The 23,424-nt window shown below is 50.9% G+C and overlaps 1 protein-coding gene across 1 annotated transcript in view; it reads left to right on the top strand.

Annotated features, from left to right (window-relative positions):
* Positions 1-18,297, top strand: part of CFDP1 (craniofacial development protein 1) — a 60,331-nt gene extending 42,034 nt beyond the window's left edge. Inside the window, exons 6-7 of the mRNA XM_084215015.1 lie at positions 12,062-12,220; positions 17,165-18,297. Coding sequence (XP_084071141.1) covers positions 12,062-12,220; positions 17,165-17,255 — 250 coding nt within the window. The 3' untranslated portion in view covers positions 17,256-18,297. The remainder of the gene's footprint in view (positions 1-12,061; positions 12,221-17,164) is intronic.
* Positions 18,298-23,424: the final 5,127 nt, after the last annotated feature.

Genomic DNA, 23,424 nt, shown 5'->3' with positions numbered 1-23,424 from the left:
ATATTACCCTTCCCAAAAGCAATTAAATGTGGTCAAACCCTCATTTATATTTTATGACTGCTTGTATTAGTGCCCAAACATTTATGGTCCCCCAAAGTCCCACATGCTGCCAGGCCAGGCTTTGCACTGGATAAGATAACAGATCATATTTATGCTATTGGTTAACTTGCACAGCACTGCAAAGCAGCCACTGGGCTCTCGCTCCTTGCTTGTTGTAGTGATGCATTTGTGCTATGCAGCCCTGATTCTCCTTCACCCTCACTTAATTTCCTGGGAACTTTCCCTTCTCCTAGGCTGCTGAGCTTTGTGAATATTTACCAGTGGAAGGCAGTGTATTTGTTTTAATCAGATCTATTCTTAAAGCTGTCAGATTAATCACTGGGCTAGGAGGGGGTCCCTCCCTGCCTCTGTCCTGCCATTCTCACCTCACTTTGATCAAAGCCTGGCATTGATGTGATACAGTGGGAGTCTAACCAGGAGTAAACACTAAGGCTGTCTAGGAGCCACAGGGACAGACACAGGGGCTCTGCAGTGCTGGGGGGACGCTGGGGGTTGTTTTCTCAAGGGTGGTTGGGGCGTTGGATCCTCCTTGCGTGGCACACTGCGCTGTAAAGAGCAACCTGGGAGTCACACCAGCTGCTCTGCCATCCACACTCATTCACTTTGAAATCCCTTTAGCACTGGAACAATTCCATTAGCAGGACTCCTTAGGCCTGATTTGGAGGGGTTTCTCTGCTGATTAAAACCAAGTCTGCGCACCAGTGTGCGGAGCTTGTCATAACCAAGGCATTCCCTGTGTACCTTGGGGCTGCTTGCAGCTGAAGTCTTGAACAAAAGATCTGCTGTTAGACAAAGGAGGAAGGAGTGAGTTTCTGAAGAGAGGAAGAACTTCTCTGTTTGCCAGCAGTTTTTTCCTAACTATTCTTTTTTTAAGAATTGGTCACCAGTTAATCCATGTCGTTTTGCAGACAAAGCTGTCAACATTTTTAAGGTTGCATGGTGAAATAACTTCAGTGCCGTTGGTTCTAGCAGCTCTGAATGTTCTCAAACAAATGCCTTTTAAGATAAAAATGTCCTGTGCTTGGTCCCAGCCCAGAGTTGATGTCGTTACTCTTTTATTTGAAACGTCTCAACTGAAAGCAGTGAAGTCAGTCAGAGCTGCAAGTGTTTGAAAGTCAAGTCACACTGATTTGCATGGCTAAATATGGGCATAATGCAGGGTGTTACTCTAAAATACTTCAGTGTGTGACCCAGGTTGCAGCCCAGCAAGTGTGCTGTGTGCCACAGACACCACCTGCAGTAGCTTCTGGCAGCTTTCAAGTCATCAGCCTGTTGGGCCTGAGTACCAAACACATCCTGCCCTCTCACTTTTATTTTTTGCTCTTACCTGCTGTTGGGGTGTGAGATGCCTCACAACCACATAGGAGTATAAGATCACTGGCAAGTTGAATATGTGTGCATTTCTGCTGATTTCTGTCCATTGGGTCAGAAGTGAGAATGGCAGAAGCAGGACACCTTCCTCCCCCACCCCTGCACGTTTCCCACACAGTGTGGACTGTTAGAACTTTATAAGAGGCATTTCTTGCTCAGTGGCAGCACTTAGATACAAAATTAAATGTAGCCCACCACCTTGGAATGGGGTGGGTGCACTGATTCTGTGCTGGTGTAGCAAATTACATCTGAAACTGACACATTTATTATCTCTAAACATTTGATGAATTTAAGAGGATTGTAAAATATACATGAAGAACATGTGTGAGATTTTTTCAGTAAAATTAATTACTACAATCAGTGCTTTGCAAATTCAATTTAGTCCATGTGGGAACAGTTTGGGAGTTCTGGTGCATGTATGCAGTCCTTCAGTGGCAGGAGCAGGTCTGGTTTGTGTTGCTTGGATGCCCTGGGTGGAGGAGAGCTCTCATGAGGAGTGAGTGCAGCTTCCAGCTGGGAAGGGGCAGCTCCATCAGCATTTGGCTGCAGCTGCAGTGCTGTGTGTAACAGGGGTGTAGCTTTGGCTGCAGACCAAGCCCAAGTTGCAGGTCCTTACCCGTCAGGCAAGCACCACACAGGGCTGGTTAGTGCTGGTTAATCCCGGAGTCCTTAACGTCTTCATAGTACCAGGAGTCATTTCAGTGCCGCAGTTCTTTCAATTAAGCTCCCGTTGAACTCCATGCTCAGATATTGTGATATAATTGGCTGGCCTGCTGCTGAAACAGCCTCTGTCTGTGCTCCAGGCTGGAGGGGAGCCAGAGTGAGCCCTGGGCTCCACACAATGTCATACTGATTAGGAGGGTACGAGATTTTGTTTTTGCTAAAATAGTTCTGCCAGTACAGCCCAGAGGGCAGCTGCAGTTCCACTGGTACAGAGAGGGCCTTATGCTGCTCTGAATTGTCCCTGGCTCTGGGGCAGGCAAGGATGGTGCTGGGGGTACCTTTATCCTGCAGTAACAGCCTGTGTGGGGCTGAGTGCTGCCCAGCTCCACAAGTGCAACTTTACTTTGTTGATATCCACCCCATAGCAACTTCGTCTTAAAGACCCAAGGGAAATATTTTGCTTCCTCTGGCCGTTAGGAAGTGGGTTCTCCATGGCAGCAGTCCCTTCACAAAGGGTTTGGTCTTGAGCAGGAAACCCTGGTCCAATCCTTAATGAGCCCTTCCTGCTGATAAGGGAACCTGTGGGTCAGGGGCTCTGCCTGAGCCAGTCAGCTCCCCAAGAACTGATGTGCTTTTTGATGAGCACATCCTCCAGAGCCTGTAAAATGAGACCCCAGGCCCTCCAGAGAAGTGGGTGCAGACCTAGATGCCACAGAATGGAACCTGCCTGAGGAAAGGCCAGCTCTGGCAGAGCTGTAATATTGCTGCTGGTCTCTGACATTCCTGAGCTGGAACATCCCAGCTCTTCCCTGCTCAGCAACTTTGCCTCTTACTGTATATGGAGACCCAACACTGTTTTTATTCCTGGAATAACTGTATTCATGTGTTCAGTATTATGTATGTTTACACCTGGGTTATCCCCCAGTTTGGGAAGTGGACTGGAAAATAAGGTGCTGTCCTGTTTTGGAGCAAGGAAGCTCTTAGGTCTCTTTTTCCAGCTTTGCACTTTGGAAAGACCTATCTAGTACAGTCCATGACAGGAAGACAGGATGAAGTATTTCTGTATCTTGGAGAGTGCACTAGAAAGGAAGTCACTGACTAGTATCTGCTGGCAGCCCATGTCATGGTGCTCTGCAAGCCTCTTCACCAGCTGCTGTGTCAATTTTGCTGTTCAAAACCTGGTTCCATGACTCTTATTTCCCTCCTCAAGGTGAGGTGCACTCTGCTAGAGTAGCATTGCACAACTTCTAAAGTCACTCCTAAACTCACTGTGCTGGATTAATAACAAATCCAGCAATAAACCTGGAATACTGGAGCATTGCCCTTTGTCAGGCAATGCTTGCTGCTGTTGCTGGGAATTGGGAGTGACATGGTTTTTTCCCCTGTGACAAATCTTTGTTCCCCCACTGACTATATTTAGACACAAATACGTCCAGAATCAACTGTGCCCATGGCAAACTGTGCTACTGCCTGCAGCAGCCCTCACCAGGGCAACATCACGTGGGCTTTTATTGTCACATCTGCCCTGGGCTCTCCACGCTGATGGAAAATGCATCATCTCATCCAGGCTTCGATTGCTGGGCTGCTGGGATGGAGTGCTGACTGTCCTTGCCTCGTGGTGCCTTTTATCCCCGTCTTAAGCTTTTCAACATAGAACCTGGCTGTGGGAAGGAGAGCTATCACTCTCCCTTCTGGAGAGGTTAGACCTCCTCTTCTGTCTGTCACTTTGCTATTTGAACACTAGTGTGCTTTAGTTGTGATCCTCCTCAGGGATTACCTCCTTGGCTCCATGGAGCCAGTGTCAAAGACTTCTGTGAGTAGTAAGAAGCTGTGAACATCACTGTTCGTGTAGGGGTCTCCACCATGAGGTCTCAGGGAGTATGGGGTGACATTAGAAATCAGAAAGGACCTGGGGCTCGGCTTAGCTCTTGAGATTGCAAAAGCAGTGATGACAAAGCAACTTGGGGTTAGCCTGGGCTGGCAAGCCTGAACAAAAGCCCAAGAAAAGTTAACTCCCACTATCAACTTGAGTTAAAACTCCCATTTCCTTGTTCCTTACAAGTACTTGGTCTGCTGCAGTCAGACCATGCTGCTTTTGCAGGTGTGTGGTCAGAGCATTTTCACCAGGAGCTGACTCCTGTCAGCGAAGCCCTCCATGCAGCAGAAGTTTTGGTCTGCTGGCAGGGTCACAGGCAGGGTAATTCCTTTTTTCCCGCTGCACTTGCATCTCTTGCTGCCTTTGGACACAGCTGCCTGCTCTGCTGCACCCTGTAGCAGCACTCAGTGGGTTTTATCCCAGCCCTGGCTGCTTTTCCACAATGGCTTGGTCCGTGGTGCTCTTCAGAGTGCAGAAGTTTGACGGGCCTCACACAAAGATGCAGCCCTGCATCAGAAACCCCCACTACTCCCAGAGCACTTCAGGCAGGTTCTTTGGCTCAGTTTGTGGGTGATTAGGGTGTAAATGCTGGGTACCTGCTACCCAGCTCAGCAAGTGGAGCATATGGTCAGGCACCACTGGGTTGGCAGTGAGTTCCTTGGGCTGTGCCACCCTGGCTGGGTGGTGGGAATCCTCCAGTCCTCTCCCTGCCAGCCTGCCTTGGGCAGTGCCCTCCAACCAGGATCATCTCCAACCCCCCAGCATCATCCACCCTGCTTTTATCTTCATTTCTTCCTTGCTTTCTGTTTTTTTCCACCTGGGATTTCAGTGTTTGTTTGTTTGGTGTTAAAGAGGCTTTCTTGTTTGCTTTTTTACATACCTGTTGTGACAGGCAGAGCTGAGAACAAGCCAGGTTGCTCTCTGCATCCACCCCAGAGCTTGTTTGGGAAACAATGCCAAGTAGGGGCAGGGAGAGAAAGTAGAAATGCAGTTGGATTTTTCCTTGAAGACTTCTTATCCTTGGCTGGTTATGTGGAGTTAGGGGTGAGAAGAGCTGGTCACTTTTAGGTGCAGAACAAGATCTGTTATATCATTCTGGAGAAGGTTTCTGCAAGCTGGCAATACCAGGCACTGTCACTGTGCTGCTGTCTGCCCCATCCAGCCAGACCATCCTGACCTCAAGGAGCAGATGGCACTGCACTTGCCTTCCTGATGTGCCCCTCTTGTTCCCTGCCAGCATTTTGACCCCTCTGTTGAGGAGGATGGTCTGGGAGTGAACAGCAGAGCTGGCACATGGGCACCAGCCAGGTCTCTGCATGCATCCCTCTCGTGCAGGGTCTCTCATTGCCTTGCACACAGAAGGAAGGACAGCAGGGCATGGTGCTCTGGGCAGGAATCTTCCACTTCATTAAAATGAAAGTATTTATTGGCTGCATCAGTTGCCCAGCTGTGGTTAGTTTGCATGAGAACCATTTCCTGCACTTAAGGAAACTATTCAGCTTTATAGCAGATTGTGGAAGGAAGAGATACTACAATGTGCAAAAGTCTCTCTTTGCTGAGTGGGCAAGTTTCTCACCTGAATCTCTGCCATCCAAGCACTTGGGGTGACAGGAACAGATCTGCCGTTGCTGTGCTACAAGGAAATATCACAAGTTCCAGTGAGGAAGGGAGGGAAGGAAGGAGAGGGACAGTGGGAGAGCCAGGGTTGAGTGGTCAGGATGGTGCTTTAAGGGTTTGGGGGCCTGAGATGCCATCTTTCTGCACTGGGTGACATCTACTTGCCAGCACCCTGTTCTGATGGAGGGATCTGACATGCTGCTCAGTGCTGCAGGGAACCAGCAGAGAAGTGGTTTGTGTTGTAGTGTGTGTTTGAGTTGAGTTCTTCTGCTTGAAGCCATTGGAAAGCCATTCAGCCATGCTGGAGATCTGGCAGTGGATGCCTTCTGCTTCTCCTCTTCTGCCAGACATCAGAAATACACTTGCCCTTGCAGTAGTTTCATCTAACACACAACAAAAACTATCCATCCAAGTTCTGAACCTTGCTTGAAAGTGGATTTTTATAAGTTGTAGGTGTAACGGGCCTTTTTAAATGGTAATTGGTAAAGGTGATCTCTGATAATCTGTTTCCAAGGGCTGGGGCAGGAGGCATGGGGGCTTTCCTGGTCTTGCAGGATTTCCTACTGATGAAGTCATGTCATCTCTCTGAGTCCACATTTATTTCTGCAGAAGGAAAGATTGCTCTGCGCAGCCTCATGGAGAGTCACCAGATGTTTTGGATGGATGCTGGAATATGATGGAGTGTCCAGCACTAAATTATCTGTTCTGGGAGGTGCAAAACCCTGCAATCAGGCCAGAGAAGTTGCCCCACTCTGTTATCTTTTTTCCTCTACCCTATAGCTGCAAAGTGTGTGGGATACCTTCATGGAATCAGCATAATCTAAAAAAATACTCTTCTTGCTCCAAGTCTTGCAGCAGCTGCTTTGTCACAAGACCCTCATTGGCAGAACAGGTTATTTGCCACTGTTTAATTGGGGCTCAGGGGGCTGGTTTTCATTATTGGGGAAACACAAGCAACTCATTTGTGATTTGTGTACATCAGTGAGTATCCTCTTCTGTGTGTTTGCTCACACTGTTTCCCCAAAATGTGGCATAACAAGAGGGGAGAGGGAGCTAAGTGTTAGCTAAGAATCAGTAATACCCTTTTTCATGTTCAGCATTTTGTTCTTACAAATTGAGCCCTTCTTTAAGGTACTGATAGATGACAGAAGTAGGGCCTTCCTGCTACAGAAGTTGTTATCCACAGCAAGGGGGATATCCACTACAAGGCAGATGGAGAAGCAGCACAGGGTCTGTGGAGCCAGCGGAAACAGAGCAGTAGGGGGTTTGTGATCCCCAGTGGTGGAGGTCAGGCTAAAGCTGGGAACACTGCTGGCTCCTTGGCCAGCATTTGAGTAAGTGTCCTTTGGGCTCAGTTTGTTCTTTGGTGTTGGACATGATCTGTCAGCTCCTGCAGTCTGACCCTGCTGGTCCCTGCTGCTTCTGGCCAGTCACCTTGATCTTCCCAGGCCGACTGGTGCTGGTTCAGCTGTTAAATAGTCTCCAAAGGTATTTCACAATGGCAGGAGATGCTTTACCTAGCGTTCCTCTTCAACAGCTGCAAGCATGGCTGTTGTGGATTGGAGAGGCTGATTTGCAAAGACATCGGAGATGCACTGTGTCAAGGGAGATGTGAGGGCAAACAGGAGGAGCAGCACAGTGCTCTGCCTCTGGATAGCAGGAATGTTCTGCATGGATGGAGGAAGAAAGTGGCTTGGCAGCAGTGGAGCAGACAGATATCTCAGTGACTCACAGGTTCAACATGAGTCACTGCTGTCACATGGTTGTGAAGAAGGCACACGTCACAGGGGGCCGTGTAAGGAGCTTCGTGCTTCCCCAGGCATCTGAAGCATTCCCCTGCTCCCAGTGCTGGTGAATCCATCACTCATGCTATTCCTGTTTTGGATGCTGCATTTTGAGGAATATATGGGCCAATAGCTGAGTCCATGGAGAGTGGTGAAAGTGGTCAGAGGGCTGGAAACCATGAGGAATGAGAAAAGCTTGAAAGGACCTGGGATTGTTTAGTCTAGGAAGGAGCAAACTGGAGGGGGGGGCAATATGAAAAGCTTTCAAAGACATAAAAGGCTGCTGCAAGAAGTGAGGGAGTGATCTGTTCTTAGTAGCTACCAGGAAGAAGATATCGAGTCATAGGCTGAGCAAGGAAATTTAGTCATTGGGGAAGAATTACATAAGTGAAAGGCTGATGAAGTACCGAAACCTCAGTGTGTGTGGGATTGGTGTCAGGAGACCTTCAGAGCACCCATCTCTGGATAAGTGGGAGAGGAACTCATCCTGCCTTGGCTGGTGGGATGCACTATGAGACCTTTGTAGCCAGGTTCCCAATTGCTGGAAGATTATTTTCTAAAGCTTGTGATGAAGTCCGCCTCCATTAAAGATGGCATGCTGAGCACTGCTGAGGCATGTTGCAAGACATCAGGGGTTACTTGTGGCAGTGACACTTTATCACTGCTATAGCAGCAATTTTCCAAGCCCTGGTCAGCTGCAGGCTTGCACCAAGATGGGGGGAAGCATAACTGTTAAGGACAGGGATACAGAGCATGTTTACCTTTAGTGGGACAGCAAGGGAGCCCATGGCTTGCTGCTTGTCCCTGTGTATGACCATGCCAGATGATGTACAGGCACAGTCCTTGTCCTGACAGCGTTAGATGGTGCAGGGGAATCCCACCCACCAAGGCAGAGCTCCCTAGCACTTCTTTTTTTTTTTTGCTGGTTCAGGGGCAGACTTGGCTGTGCTTTTTAATTGTGAAAATTCAGAGCATGTCTTTGTGTCCTAAATAGGCGACTGTCCTGATCCTCATCCCTGGGATCCATTATGTCTTAGCAAATTACTTTCTCTCTTTTAAATGCCTTAGTGATTAAAGATGCCACAGCAGATACCCTTAATGAGTACAAAAAGGGTAATAATTCCTCTTGTTGGCGCTGGATGCAATTAATCAGGCCCCTTTACTTGCTTTTTAAACAGATGAGGCATTTAAGGCCAAGCAAGTTTTTAATTGGACTTTAATGTTTCTCATTTACTTCATTTTGGCACAAGTGTAGGAATTCCCACCCCCAGGTTTGCTGGATTTATTCAGGGTGATAAAAGGCTCAGCGTGGAATGAAGACTCAGCAGCAGACTCAAACATGTCCTTCAGCCTGTGCCTGGCCCCATTGCCTGGCCCAGGCTTGGTCCTGCTGCAGCAGCACAGAATTGTCCAGACAGGAGCAGAACCAGGTTATCCAGCCCAGAGCCAGTTTCCAGCATGGGACTGACATTGGATATTGATAATATTTCTGGAGCAGTCATCAACACATTGGTGCAGCATAGCCTGCCCTTTTTTGTCATGTTCTCTTGCCTTAAAGGATCTATTGACTTGTGAGTATTCTTGTGATTATCTGGGTGCCCTTGATGGAGGTCCATATCATAGCCCAGACTCTGTAGCTTCAAATACGGGGTGAATTATATTTTTTAAGCAATATTCCTGAGATCCATGGCCAAGAGGACATACAGAGGCCTTGAGCCCCATTACAGATGGATGTGTGCATCTAGATGTTATTAATTTATGCCAGAAATTGCTGTGGAAGAGAAGATACATCATAAGCAGCTCTCATTTCATCTGCAGCTCCTGCTCTCTGAAGCCAGCACCACCTCTTCCACATCTGGCCATGAATCGTCTTGCCTTTGGTTCCCTTCCCTCCCATCTATTCCACTGTGGTTTGGGGACAGCAGTGGCCTGTCAGCAGACCCCAGTCTGTGTTTCATGCAGAGACATGTTCAGCAGCCCAGCTTGTCTGACTGGCCCCTGTCCCAACTCAGCCCTTCTCTGCCAGCAGCTGACCAAGGTTCAGCCAAAAAGGATCAGCCTCGGCATGTGTGAGCCTGCTTCTGAGCCTGCTTGTCACTCTGCAGGGCAGAGATTTCTCTTAACACCCAGGAAAGATCCCAGAACTTTCAGTTGGATTTTTCTAGGTGTGTGCTGTGTCCTTTGCAGTCAGACCTGCCTGTATTTCAAGTGACAGTTACTGTGGACTCCCACCCATGGAAAGGTCGGTGGGTGCTGATGAGCTGTGGGTGTCCTTGGGTAGGTGAGATGGCTCCTAGGTCACTCGGGTTTTTTGCCCCAAAAAAACATTCAGGAGAAATCTAGGGACAAGGACAACACCCTCCATTTCTACATCCCTGCTTTTCCCACTACAAAGGTAGGAAAATCTTAAGCCCAAGTGTGTCTGGAAAGTTAAGTGTATTCAGAGAAATGTGTCATTGAATACCTTGTGTTAATTTAAACGCCTTCTGCCTGCCAGGCTTGGGGCAGAGGAACTTTGCCAGCTGGATCAGCCATAGCACTTCCCTAGATCTGTTTAGGGCAGTGCAGCTTAAGGAACTGCTGTGCACGACCACTGTGCTCTGCTTTCCGAGCAGCTGTGCAGCAGGGAATGCCATGGGGGTGGCTTGCCCAATATTTTATTTGGTTCATCCTTATTCTTTGTCGTCTCTCCTTTCCTCTGACTCCTCACATCTTGAACACACATCTGATACTGGGTTTGGTGGTTGAGCAAGGCTTGTGTAGTCCAGTCTCTCCAATTTTTTTTCTGCTGAGAACATCTTTGCCCATTTTGCCCCCTTACACCACTTCCCTGCTACTGTAGATAAGGATACCTGGAGCCATCATGCCTTGAAAAGTAAGGGAGAGTTGGAGGCTGAGCAAGGATCAAGGTTTTATTGTGTGATCATGGTGTGAAGGGCGGTAGACATCTTGATGAGATGTTCAGGGATAAAGGCGAATCAAAGAGCATCCAGCTTGTTCTGTGTCCCCACAGAGTGAACAACTGCTGGCTGTTGGGCTGTGCTCCAGCCATGGGCAGGGACTGAAGGAAATAAGAGGCCCCCAGATCCTAGGACATGTCTGCTTCTCTGGCTGGTATTGAGGAGGGGCAGGCAGCCTTGTCCAGTTGCTATGCAGCCTGCCAAGATGTTCTTAATCCCAAATATATCTGTGTCAGGAAGCTGCAACCCCAAGTGACTCTAGCCAGCCATTCTTTCATTGAAAGTCTTCTGGCTGAGGCTTACAGAGTTGTCATTTTCTTTGATTTAATTCCATATAAACTGCAGAATTATTTTCCTTTAGAGGCTTGCAAATTACGGAAGCATAAACCATGCTAATGATCCGATAAGGACAACTTTGGATACGTTCCCAAGAACGGCTACCCCTGGGCAGGAGTGTGCTCAGAGAGCACTGCTGGAGAGCAGTTTGCCATGCTCACCTGGCTGCCTTCCTTGGGCCCCCCTTCCCAAATTCCTTCATCTCTCAGGAACGAGAGTAATTTCCTCTCTGGCTTCTTGCAGAGGCAAAGGCCCTGCAGACCTGAAGTTATCTCTGGAATGTGTGTAAACACGAGTTCAATAGGATGCTGTTTGCCCCCCATTCCTGGGGGGGGTTGAGAAGGGTTAGTATAAGTTTGTTTTACGGGTTCCTGTCCCTGAGAATTGTCTTCCTCAGAGGGCAGCTCGGCTGACCTGAGCCCCTGTGTGTGCATTTCCCAGCATAAAGGGGAGACTGGGGGGCCCCACCGCACGGGTGGGATTTCACTCCTCTAAGAACAAGGGATGAAAGACCAAAGTGATCTTCCTGCCAAACAGGGACCCAGGAGATGGTATGGGATCACAGTGCACCAGCACTGGGACTCAGTATGCACCTAACAGGATTATTTAAGTGATCCTTAGACAGAAACAAATCAGGAGAATGGGGGGAGTTACAGGCAGTTCTGTGCTCCTATCTTCAAAGAGCACTGAAATGTAAGCAGGGGGACAAAACATTTTAAGTGATGTATGGGCTGGAGCAAAATGCATTTCAATGAGAGGCATAAGGAACCCTGTTTGCATAAAAATAATTCAGATGTAAGTTCATTAGTGGTGTACAAGTACGTCACTAATGAGACTTGCCTGGAGACCAAAGTGTTCTTGGATTTAGAATAAGCAGGAACCAGAACCTAAAACTAGAGAAAATCAAGCATTAGTACCAAGTAAATGGTTAATTCCTGGATGTGTTGTCAGCACCAGTGACGCACTGAGGCTGGATGCCTTCCAGAAAACAACACTTTAACTGAAGACAAAGAAGCAGACTTAGCACAGAGGTGATCAGTGGAATGGCTTGGCCTGGTGTATACAAGGGGTCAAACTAGATGATTTAATGATCTCTTTTGGCCTGAAAGCTCTCTGTTCTCTTAAGAAGATAAATGAAAAAGCCCTTTCACAAAAACCAAGCACTTGAGATATGTGTGTAATGAACTCTGCTGCTTCCAGGGGAACGGCGGAGCAGGATCTGCAGGAAGCGTGACCTTGCCGCCTGCAGGCTGCCTGGAGTTGGTGGCCATCTGTTTGGTGGCAGTGGCTCACCACCATCGAGGCCACTGCTCTCACGTGTGACGTTTCTCAGCTCTGTTTTTAATTGCCATCTCCCTGCATTTAACCAACATTTGCTCCTTAATCTCCATCAGGGTGAAGAGGCCAAGCGGTATGAGTAGCCTCCTGGGGAAGATCGGTGCCAAAAAGCAGAAGATGAGCACACTGGAGAAATCTAAACTGGACTGGGAGAACTTCAAGGAGGAGGAGGGGATTGTGGAGGAGCTGGCAATCCATAACCGAGGGAAAGATGGGTAAGAAGGGCTTTACCTAATAGAAGTCCAGAATTTCCCATCACTTCCTTTGCATGTGGAAAGCCCATTGCTGGCTACAGAGTTCAAAAACCCGTGGGATTTCTTAGGGATTTTTTCTAGGAATACATAAAGCCAGTAGCTGCTGTAGGTGTCACAGGGAGACAGGTAAGTGTGCAAACACCTATCACTCTCTGCTAACAACCTTGTGAGTTCTCTAAGTCCAGCCAATGTCTGGCTTTGTCATCTCTTCTGCTTGTGGCACAGAGCATGAGCTGGTGTAATGCAGGCCCTCCATGAGGAAACACAATTGCCTTTCTCCTGTGCTCTTTCTTCAGTTTGGGAGGGTTTTGTTCTGTTCTTCAAATCACATGTTTCAGCTGCATCTGTCCTCCTTCCTCCCGCATAAAGATTTGTGTAAACCCAGAGCAGCTGGCAAGGTGCGTCAAAGATTATGGCAGCACTGGGCGTTGGTTGTGTGCATCAAGCAATGTTCACTCCAATGAAGTTAATGGAAGTATCATAAAAGTAAATGGTGATGCTGTAAATAAAACAGAAAGTTAATAACATGCACTGCAGGGAGTGATAATGAGATCAGAAGCAGCATTTCCACTACAAGTGCTTTGCTAAGCTCTGGGAAAACATAACCAGCTTAGTGGACAGCTCGTAAAATGTACATTTTATTATAAGCTGTTCTTTTACTGGAAGAACTCAAATTTTCTGCATTCCAACAGATCAGTTTTTCTGTTTTAAACAGATATTTTATAACTGTCAAAGTATCAAATAGATATTTTCAGTTTCGTCTTGATGCACCTTCTCCATCAAATCTCTCCTGATCTGTTTCTGGTCATGAAATAAATGCATGCCCTTGAAAAAGTAGAGCAGTTCAGTAGGAGTGCTGCAGAGGAGCAGCTGTTCCTCTGAGATCCCTGAAGTCTAAGGAGGTGCATGATTTACACCACATACAGGCGTGGCAGAGCAGTGTTTGTGTCATCTCTTGTGTGCCCAAACCCAGTATGTCAACTGTTCTTGGCCAGTACCATTTCCTTTCCCACCCCATCCAAGAAGGACAGCTTGCTCTTCTTGCCTGATAAACCTTTCCAATGACACTCACGTGATGGTCCTTGAAAGCTAAAGAAGGGATCAGCGCATGGAAAAGATGAGCAAAGCAGAGCAGCAATTTTAAGAGCATCTTTAATCTTGGACAGCTTTGGGTTTTGCTGCCTGTCACATCCCAGGCTAGAAAATCTGCTGAGCTCTTGGCAAGCGGTTTTTGTCATTAAACAAATGAGGAACATAATGCCAGGACAACTTTAGACACTCCTTATGAGTATGTTTATACTAGGCAGGCATGCAGTGTGAGGGGATCAACCGAGTATCTGCTCACTAGGAATTACTTCCACCTTCAAGGTAAAGGGAGAAGGGAGGAGCACTGATGGAGGCACAGCCCACTGCATTTGTGCTTACAGACCACCTCAGTGTGCAGGGTGCAGTACCCTCCGGAGCAGCCATCTCGCCCGGGGGGCAGGTCACACAGACACAGCTGCTGCCGGCCTCAGGTCATTTCACAGGAGCCTGTTGTCCCTTCTGCAGCTGCTTCTTCTCCTTTAATAATGGCAACCGTGCTCACCCTTCAGTGGGCAATCATTTACACATCTCTATAAAAATTGTAATGAGCTGTTGTTAACCCTTCAACCCAGGCAGGCGAGAGCGGGGCGCTGCCTTTAATCGCTGGTGCTGTTAGAAACCTCTGCTCCCCACGTGTCCTGCTGTGTGATTGTAAATGTGTGCCTCAAAAGGAAAGCTGCAGCCCACTCCTGGAGACGTTCGCTCGATGCCACACATCCTGTGCACTTACAGAGATGGTCTATGTGTGTCTCAAGGAAGGCAGGAAGCTTTACTTTTTGCTCAGGAGAGAAGACAGGCTGAATTCCTTTATTGTGCTAAGCCTGTGGAAGTTGCTGCAGCCCAGAGCTCCTCATACCTCCCTGGCCCTTCTCCAGGCCCACACCAGAACACAGCAACCAGGGGAGCAGTGGGGTTGTGGCATCTTTCTGCTGCCAGTGCCAGTTATCAGCCAGCCACAGCTTGGGCCTAGAATTCCTGAGACAGAGGGGACATGTGCTGTCCCCTTGCCTGTCCTCCCTTGCCTCTGATTTTCCACCCCTTGTACCCCCAGCCCCCATCCAGGGATTTGCATTTCCTTGGAGTAGAATCTGGGCTTTTAAAGCCTGGCTGTATCAGGTCCCGAGGGCCTGTCCTGGATTTGACAGGAGGGGCTGGAGTATGGAGCAGAGGCAGCTATCCCCTTCGCTGTTCATCTCTCTGATGTGCTTTATAAATGGAAATGTGTAGTGGCCTCTTAATTGGGCCACCTTTGTAGGGCAGCCCCATGGGGGAGCAGCCGGCCCCGTGCACTCCTGCACCGGGTGACTGATGGTGACTGACAGGGGACATGCAGCACCAAAGACCCTCCCCAGAGCAGCTTGCAGCTGCCCTTGTTAGCAGAGACAGCCTTGCTCCCAGTGGGTTTACTTTGCTCTGCTGTGGATCACAGCTGCCCTGTTTCCAGGCGGGTTGATAATTTACAGGAAGCTATTGATTCAGGTAGCAAAGGTTGTTTAGACAAGCGCAGGACGGGTGTTTGTGCCTCACTCGTGCACTTTGCACCGTGCTTGGCGGTGCCTTGCTGTTGGCTGCATGGAGCTGGCTGAGCACAGAGCTGCCCTGCAGCTCCAGCACAGGCTTCAGAGCATGGAGGGGCTTGTGCTGAGCCTGCAGCTGCCCTGCTCACGTCCGTCTGCACCTCCAGCCCCTGTGTGCCTGCAGCACAAGCCAGCCAGCCCCCACGAGCCCCACTGTATGCCCAGGTAGTACCTGGGGGGTCTGCTTTGGTACCTAGAGCACTTTACTGTGGTCAGCCAAGGACAATGCCGTGGGATGACGTTGGTGGCAGTTCCTCCTCCGTGCAGTGCTGCTGGCTGCAGCTGTGAGACCGCATTCCTGGTTCATGATCCAGATCGAGCCCCCAGGAGGCAGGCCCTGCCCACCAGAGAGGCACAGCAGTGGGGGAGAAGAGGAAAAGAAAGAGACTGACCCCTTGCTGGGATTGATAGATGGGTCTCACAGAGGTGCCAGAAGAGCTTTGGATTCAGTAGGTTGGGCTGTTGCTGCCCAGGCCATTGGGGTGTTCCCAGATGAACATCAGTAACTCTTGTCCTTGACTTCCCAGCTGAGGTTGTGGCTGGTGTTTAGCAGTGGAGGGGGAGAAAAACCCCACGCCCGGTAGTTTGACACTGAGCACATGCAGCGTGACCCCTCAGCTTCCTTCCTGTGGCCTGTCTGAGCCCAGCCCCAGGAGCCGGTCACCTCCCGGCTTACAGGGATGAAGGGAAGCGACACTCCCCTGCCTGCCTTTCCTGAACCAGTGTGGGGAGGGGGCCTCAGTGCACAGCCCTCCTCCAACAGTGAGGGGCAGGGACCACAAAAATACCTCCTCCCAGCCAGCTCTTGGCCTGCATTGCACCGTGCTGGTCCTGCCCCTCGCAGCCAGCGGAGATGAGCTGACCCAGTTGTGTCAGCGCGAGACAGGCTGGAGCTGCGATGGGAGTGGGTGGCAGCAGGGATTCATGGGGCTGTTCACCCACTTGGGGGAATCACTCACTGAAATGAATCTGAATTAATTCATTTCCAATGATGACTGGGTGGGCAGGAATGTCAGGGCTGTCCCTTGCAGCAAGGGCAGAGGCTCCCTGCTGGGAACACATTCAGTAGGTTCAATAGTTGTAGCATAAAGAATTGCAGAATCACGGAATGGTTCAGGTTGGAAGGGACCTTTAAGGGCCAACTAATCCAACCCCCAGCAGTGAGCAGGAATTCTTTATCTAGATCAGATTGCTTAGAGCCCCATTCGGCCTGACCTTGCAGGGACCTCATCACAAATGTTCATCTGTCTCAGAGAGACCACTGGTAGGGAGAGGCCTTTAACCTTCCCATGCAGGCCTTGGGCACTTTCATGCACACCACCCAGCAGCCTGGAAAACCTGCAGAGCCTGAGATGCTCATCTTCCCTTAGGCTTTGGTCTTGCTTTCAAGCAGTGGGCTGCTCTGGTGAGCAGGAAAAGCAGTGACTGACAGAACAGTGAAATTCAGTGGTTCCCCACACAAGTTTAATGACCTTGTCATAGCAGTCCAGTGTTTGCCACCCTGGAACAAATGCAAAACAATTGTGATGATTCAGTTACAGCTCCTGTTTTGAATTGCAATTTCACTCCTTTTGTAGGTTAATTAGTAGCACAGCCCCCGGCTGTCTATGGCAAGGGTTTGCAGCAAACTACATTAAAATTCAGCTGCATGCCATTAATGAGGAGCAAGGTGCTTTTCCAGGCGTAGGCATGTCTTCTTCCTTGCAGCACTCAGGTGCCCTGCTGAGGGGCAGCACTAAATACTCAGTGGTTAGAAGCTGGTCTGTGGCTGGGAAACCCCTGGCCTGCATCCCTGAGCTGCTGCAGGCTTGCTGGGTGGTGCTTTTTGCATCCCTAATGCTCCCTGTGCCTCTTCCTGGCTTGTATCATGGGCCTGTCAGCTTGTATTGAAGGTTGTGGTTGGGTTTGAGATGCTTTTCTAGGTGGTGCAAAGGCCTGCTCTGATCCCCTTCAAGGTGGAGGACATTTCTCAGCTGTAGGAGAAGAGCTGAAGCCAGAATCAGCCAGTTCAGTTCTCTAGCCTATGAGACCACCAGAGCTCTGGGAGTCCCCCAGATGGCAGCCAGCAGGCCACAGAGCAGTTCTGGTGTCCTTAGGTGTTCAGTGGAGCGATCAGTTTGTGGAAAGAGAGGGAGGGAGACAGACAGTGCTTTCCCTCCCTGCTCATCCCTTCAGGTGGGGTTTGCCCCCGGCTGGGGCCACACAGACACTGCTCACAGCCTCTGCCTCTGCCTCCCTGCAGGTACATCGAGAGGAAAGCGTTCCTGGAGCGCGTGGATCACAGGCAGTTCGAAATCGAACGTGACATCAGACTGAGCAGGATGAAGCCCTGACGTGCTGGGGGTGGCCGTGGGGGATTTTGCTCCCTTCTGTGCCCCAGGGCTGGCTGGGGGCTGCCGGCCACTAAGGACCACCAAGCACAGAAACTGTTCTCTACCCAAGACTCAGCCTGTATGTCTCAATGTACAGGGTTTTCCTTTTACTGTAATAGTTTGGGGAGGGTATTTGTCAGTGGACAGGAGGCACTTTGAGGGTTAAACGGCCCAGCAGCTGATAGAAGACACTGGTGTAATTCTGGCAACAACTTTCCAAGGAGAAGAGCTGGTGGCACCCATCCTTTACCAATCCCGGGTGCTTCTGGCAGCAGGAGGAGCTGCCAGTGCTGGGAGAGAGAGTACTGGCATAGTTGGTGGTGAGAGTGGAGCTGCAGGAAGGTTTCATGGCTGCTGTGCATATTCAAGCTGTGGGCTGGAGCCCTTCTGCCTGCTCTGCCAACCCCGCAGCACTCCCTGCCCCTCCGCCCTCTGCTCCTGTCCAGACAAAGCCAAACTGTCTGTACTTGTTTGTGGGGTCTGATGATGCTGGGGGGGGTTAAGCAAGCTGGTGAAGAAATCCTTCCTTGTTCACGCTGTCAAGAAGATGGGAGCAGCTGCAGCAGGCAGGAAGGGCCAGGATCTGAGTGTTCACGTGAATAAAGTATTCCATCCCAACACTTTTGCATGCTGGCAGTGTGCTTTGTGTGGAAAGCAGAGGACAAAGAAATTAAGGATCACATACAGTAAGGAGTGTCTGACAGGAGTCATAAAAATCTCTCTCAGAGGTGCCCAGTGTGTGCCCTGATAGCAGCCTGGAGGTCAGAGCAAGTGCTTGAATCACCTTCCCTCCTCATTACTGGGGCTGGTGGTGCAATGAAACCCAGAACTGGGGATGACAAGGTCAATGTAGTCCTGTAGCAGTGCTGCAGGAGTAAGGAAACTCATCCAAAGCATGACCACGCAGGGACATTCAGCAAGTGCAGCTGCCTGGGAGGGCAGGCCAAGGCGCCTGGGTGTGGAAGGAGCAGCTGGAGCTGGAGACCAGTAATGCACCATCATCCCAGCTATCCCTGCTGGCCTGGCTCCAGTGGAGCTGGGTAGCTCCCCCTGTCTGGCCTGTGCACATCTTGGAGTAGAGGTATTCACCAGCGTTTCCCCGCGGGATGCTCTGGGGCTGCTTGGTGGGGCAGCCCATGCTGGTGCAGTGCTGGGAGGAAGCAGCACCAGCCCCATCCTTCTTGCCCACAGGGTGAGCGATGCTGTTGCTGCCATGGCGCCTTGTCTGCAGCTCTGAGCATGGTCTGAGCCTTGGGCTTGTGTCCGCTGCTGAGTCAGACCCTGCTCTGTGGCTGTGCTGTAGGATAGACCAGAAAAAAACACCACGTGCTCAGGGGAGCTGCAGCCTTTGGCACCCTATTCTGTACAGAATCAGCTGTATTGGACCTGCTTAAACAAGCCTGAAATTGGACAGAAACAAAACAAAAAAGTGATGACATGTTTTCATCTCCAAACACTTCCAAGCCAGTTGCTGCTCTGGCTTAGGTTGCAAAAACAGCCAGAGTCCCTGTGCAGGGCACAGTTGTGGGGATATCTCAGCTTGGGGCTCCTGAGTGGCAGTAAATGGCCCTGGCAGGAACTCTGTGGGTAGTAGAGCAAGGCAGGTGCTGCTGCAGTAGTTTGGCTGCTCTCCTGCTCAGAATGGTAGTGCTGGACCATCTTCAGCACCTTCTCCCCTTGTGTGCTGTCCTGCCCTCCTTACAGGCTCCCTCCCAACAGTGACCCAAGGCAGCCCAGGCTTGTTTTGCTGCAGATCCCTGAAGATGGTGAGATGCTGAGGTAGCCACAAGCAGGGCTGGGAGGGCTGGGCCTGCTGAGTGCTGAGCAGGCAGCCAGAAAAATGATTTGCCTATTGCTCTGCTGTTGCTGAGGAGGAGAGGAAATATTTAGGAACATCTCTGCCCTGCGTCCCCTATGACTGTGATGCTGGATAGCAGCAGGGAAGGGTCATGTCACCCCTGCACAGGCTGGGACCCCATGGCATCTGGCTTCTTGGAGCTGCCAACCAAAACCTTTGCTGCAGTGTGAGTATCCCTGCTGCATTCCAGGGATATGCTTTCTGCTCCAGCAGCTGGGCAGCACCAAGTAGGTAAGAAAGGGAAAATTATTCTGTGCATTGTATCAGGAGCAAGAGCAGAATGGAGATGCAACAAGTACCCTTGGAGATCCCAAAGGCCAGAGGCACCAAACCCAGCCTTGTTTTTAAAAGCATTAAGAGCTCCAGGCTGCATCTGGATCTGGATGGCTTGAGGATGGCTTTGGATTCACGTGCACGCTAATGGTGCGTTAGAGGGACGTGGCCAGCACAACCTCCCTGGTGTGCTGGTGAACTGGGAAAATCGATGACCTGCAATGTATGGGATCCTGCTTGCCAGTCCCAGCTATGCTCTTCAGAAACCCTCCAGAGTTTTTTCTGCTTTTCAGCTGAGAAAATGTGGAAAACCTTGAAATCTTGGAAGCAACCTGACGTGCTGGAAAAGGACAATGTAATGGCAGTGACCAAGAGAGCCTCGGCTTCCCTCTCTGCTGGGCTCCCCAGCTCATGGCAGCATGGTATGCCCAGCTCAGCCTGAGGATGCTGGGCTGCAGTGCCAGCTCCTGGCCCAGCAAGCTGGGGCAGGCTTGGTGGGATGGCTGGGAGGCAGCCTCTAGCCTGGGCTGATTCCTGGCTTCCTCCACACTCCCCAGCGTCCTGCGTTTTTGCTGGGTTGGATCATGTATTCCTTGCCTCTCTTTCCTGAAGATGAGGAGTGATTTACAAGTCTCCAGAAAACACAGCTTGGCTGCTTTGGAAGGAAGAAAGAAAGCAACCAAAACCCCTCTCTGCTTGCTATTTCCATTGCCCAGTCGCTTTCCCACGAAGGGGGGTGGCCCCAGGACCCGCCAGCACTCAGCGTCCCCAGCAGCCCTTGATGTCCCCAGCAGCCCTGCACTTTCTGTGAGGAGCAATGTTCTCAGATGTGGGTCCATCTTTTGAGACATTCCCACCTTGACCTGTCTTCTCTGGGAAGCTCACATGTTCTCTGTGGGTTAGGACCCACCCTGGGCATTTGCTTGGGGTAATTTTGGCCCTATAAGGAGTCCCTCACGGCCAGAGCATCACCTCACCCCAAGGAGCTCCCCCTTCCCTGGCTGCCTGAAGGGGCCCCTTGTGCAGCTGAGCCCCAAACAAGGCTCCAATTGTGTCTGTGTGTCCTGATGGTCGGGGCTTCTGCCACGGCATCCATGTGCTGGGGCCATGGTAAAACCAGCTGTGTCCAACCCACACCCACAGGCTCAGCTTTACTGATCTGCTGGGGTTTGTGGGGCTGTTACGGGGCCACGGGGATCATGACAGGGAGGTAACACTGTGCATTTAAAGCTGCTTCCGTGAAAGGGACACGGGAATAAATGTTGACATGGGAGGAGGCTGAATGCTGGCTGGCTGGGGGTGCATCCCGTAGCCCCAGGATGTCCCAAGGACCACAATGGTTCATGGACAGAGCTGCCATCTGGCAAAGTGTGGCAGCTGGGAGAAGGAGAGACCAGAGCATGGAGCTGACCTTAGGAGCATCTCCCTGCAGCCAGGGCAGCAGTTCCCTGAGGGACAGAGCTGGTACCTGGAAGGTGATGCTGGCATCATCATATCCCCTTTTCCAATTTGTTATTTTCAGCCTCTTCCCACCTCTCCTTCAGAGCAACGTCCCACCCAGCAGCACAGTGGGATTCTGTTTGCAGTGTGTTCAAAAGTAGTGGGGAGGAATGGAATGGCCTGTGGGTCTCCCACCCCATTTGAGGGTCTCCACCCCGGGGTATCCTTGTGCTGGGGGTGGGTGCTGGCACTGACATTTGAAACTCAGCTGATGGCGATGGCACAGCCAGCCCACCCTGCTGTCAGCCCTTCCCGCTCCCAGCAGTGAGCCCCAGCTGGGGGCGAGGATCAGCGCCAGCCCTCACTAGGGATGAATGGGGAGACAAACAGAGCTGCTACTGTTGGGGCAGCCTGAGGCCTGCAGTCTGCCTTGGCTTTGCTGGAGATGAGGGGGTGCCCTGCAATCCTGTTCTTTGGAAAGGCAAGCAGCCTCCCCCAGCATCTTCTCTCCACAGCTAAGAACCAACCCAGTGCCACAGAGAAGCACAGGGATAAATCCTGGTTGTGATCCTGTTGGGTCCCGTGATATTACAAGCCAAGAGAAATGTCCTCATTATTTCCAGAATATTGAAGTCTAATAAATCCTGTCCTGCCTTATAGGATTTATTTTTTCATTCATTGCTAGGAGACTCAGTCCTGTGTAATCCTATTGCTCCTTGAGGAGGTGGGGAGCAGCTTTCCAAAGCACAGACCTGGCAGGGCTGTGGGCAGGAGCAGGAAGCCCCAGCTGAAGCTGCTGGTCCCAGCAAACATCCCAGTGCCAGCCCATTTCCTGGTATGTCCCATTGTCCCAGAGCTGTGCCCTGTGTTTGATTCACCAAAATGAATCTCATCCAATGTTGGGGCACGGCTGGGCGTATAGGACATTAATTGGCTGCTAGCTAATTAATATGGCATGGCTAAGCACAGCCTGCTCCCCCTGTCCATTGTACATCTGCCATGCTCCCCCAAATCTCCCCCAAAGTCCTCCAACACCTTCTCACACCATATCCAGCAGGAAAAGCTGCAAAAAGCCAGGAATAGGTGGGCCCAGCCCAGCCAGTCCCCTGCCCGTGCAGAGCCTGGCTCTCTGTACACCAGGGACTCTCCGGAAAACAATGACAGACACATGAATATGGCTGGAAAATTTGCCACTGAAGTGTTTTCCATAGCAACCGTTGCTGGGGCAACCTGCATCCCAAGGAGCATCCATCCCGAAGCACCCAGCCCTGTGTCCAGTGGAGCTGGCAGGGAATCACAGCATGGGACTGCTGGGACTGCCACCAGCAGCAGCACAGGGATGCTCTGGCAGCCAATCCAGCTCTGAGCATCCCCAGTGCTGCAGGGCCCCTCTAATGCTCCACTTTTCATCTTCTTTTTGGCATTTCATTTTCTCAAAGGTAGGAGAAGCCTAAGGAAGATTGCTGGTGCCTGTTGCCCCATGGGTTCTTGGCTGTGGAAGCAGGGATGTGCAGGAGCTGTTGTTTGGGGTGCTCAGCAGATGCAAGCAGTGATTTTTGGCTCTGATGGACCAAAAATGGGATTGAGTTTGACAGTGAAAACTTTGATCTGAGCATCAACACAGGGAGAAGAAAAAGTGATATTCCCACTGCTTTTAAGTCCAAAAGCAGGAAGCTTATGGCCCCTCAGCACCTGCCTGAAGTCATATGGTGGCAGCTTCACCCTGGGGACACCTCAAGGATCTCAGAAAATCCTCCCTGTGGTGGGCCCACACCAGACTCAGGGTCTCAATGGGAAACACACCCTGGCTTCCTGGGATCAGCTGCAGAGTGGCAGAAGAGAGGCTGGGGAGCCTGGAGCCCAGCCAAGGATGCCCCCGGTGCTCAGTGCCTGCGCTGTCACCACTGTCACCAACAAGAGGAAACCACAGTGCTCAGGCTGCGCCCGCCGGGGCTGCTGCGGTCTGCGGGCTGACCGCAGTCCCTGCCACCACCGGATGTCCCCCACCCACAGCTGTGCCTCAGTTTCCCTTTCTGCACTGATACACAGGGACACTTGCCTCCAAGCTGGGGACAGTGGTGGTGGCTCAAGTACTGCTTTCTGGGGAAGGGCATGTGTTTGCAATCCGGCCTCAGCTCTGCCACTGCACCCTGATGTGGCCTGAAAGTAACCCCGGAGGGTGAGAGGAAATGCCGTGATGGGGATGGCAGCCAGCAGGCACAGGCACAGTCAGGGGCACATTCCTGGCCTGTCTCCACATGCACCACTTGCTCACTGGCCTGAGGCTCTCACATGGGCCCACTCATTACCCACTTGTCCATGAGCTCACTGGCTGCAGGCACCCCTTATGTCCCTTCCCTTGGCTCCCTGTGTGCTCTGGCTCTCCCATGCTTGGGGAGCAGCACGGGTGTCCGTGCAGCTTGTGCATGTCCATAGGTCCTGTGCCCCCACGCAGTCCCACGTGTGCCTCCCACAGCTCCCAGCTGCAGCTGCCCTCCCAGCCTGCTCCCGCAGGGACTGTGGTACAGCATACGGTGATGCCAAACCCAGGCTTACCAG

Source organism: Fringilla coelebs (assembly GCF_963513975.1).
Source record: "Fringilla coelebs genome assembly, chromosome: 14".
NCBI lineage: Eukaryota > Metazoa > Chordata > Aves > Passeriformes > Fringillidae > Fringilla > Fringilla coelebs.
This window is presented reverse-complemented; position numbering and strand designations above follow the sequence as displayed.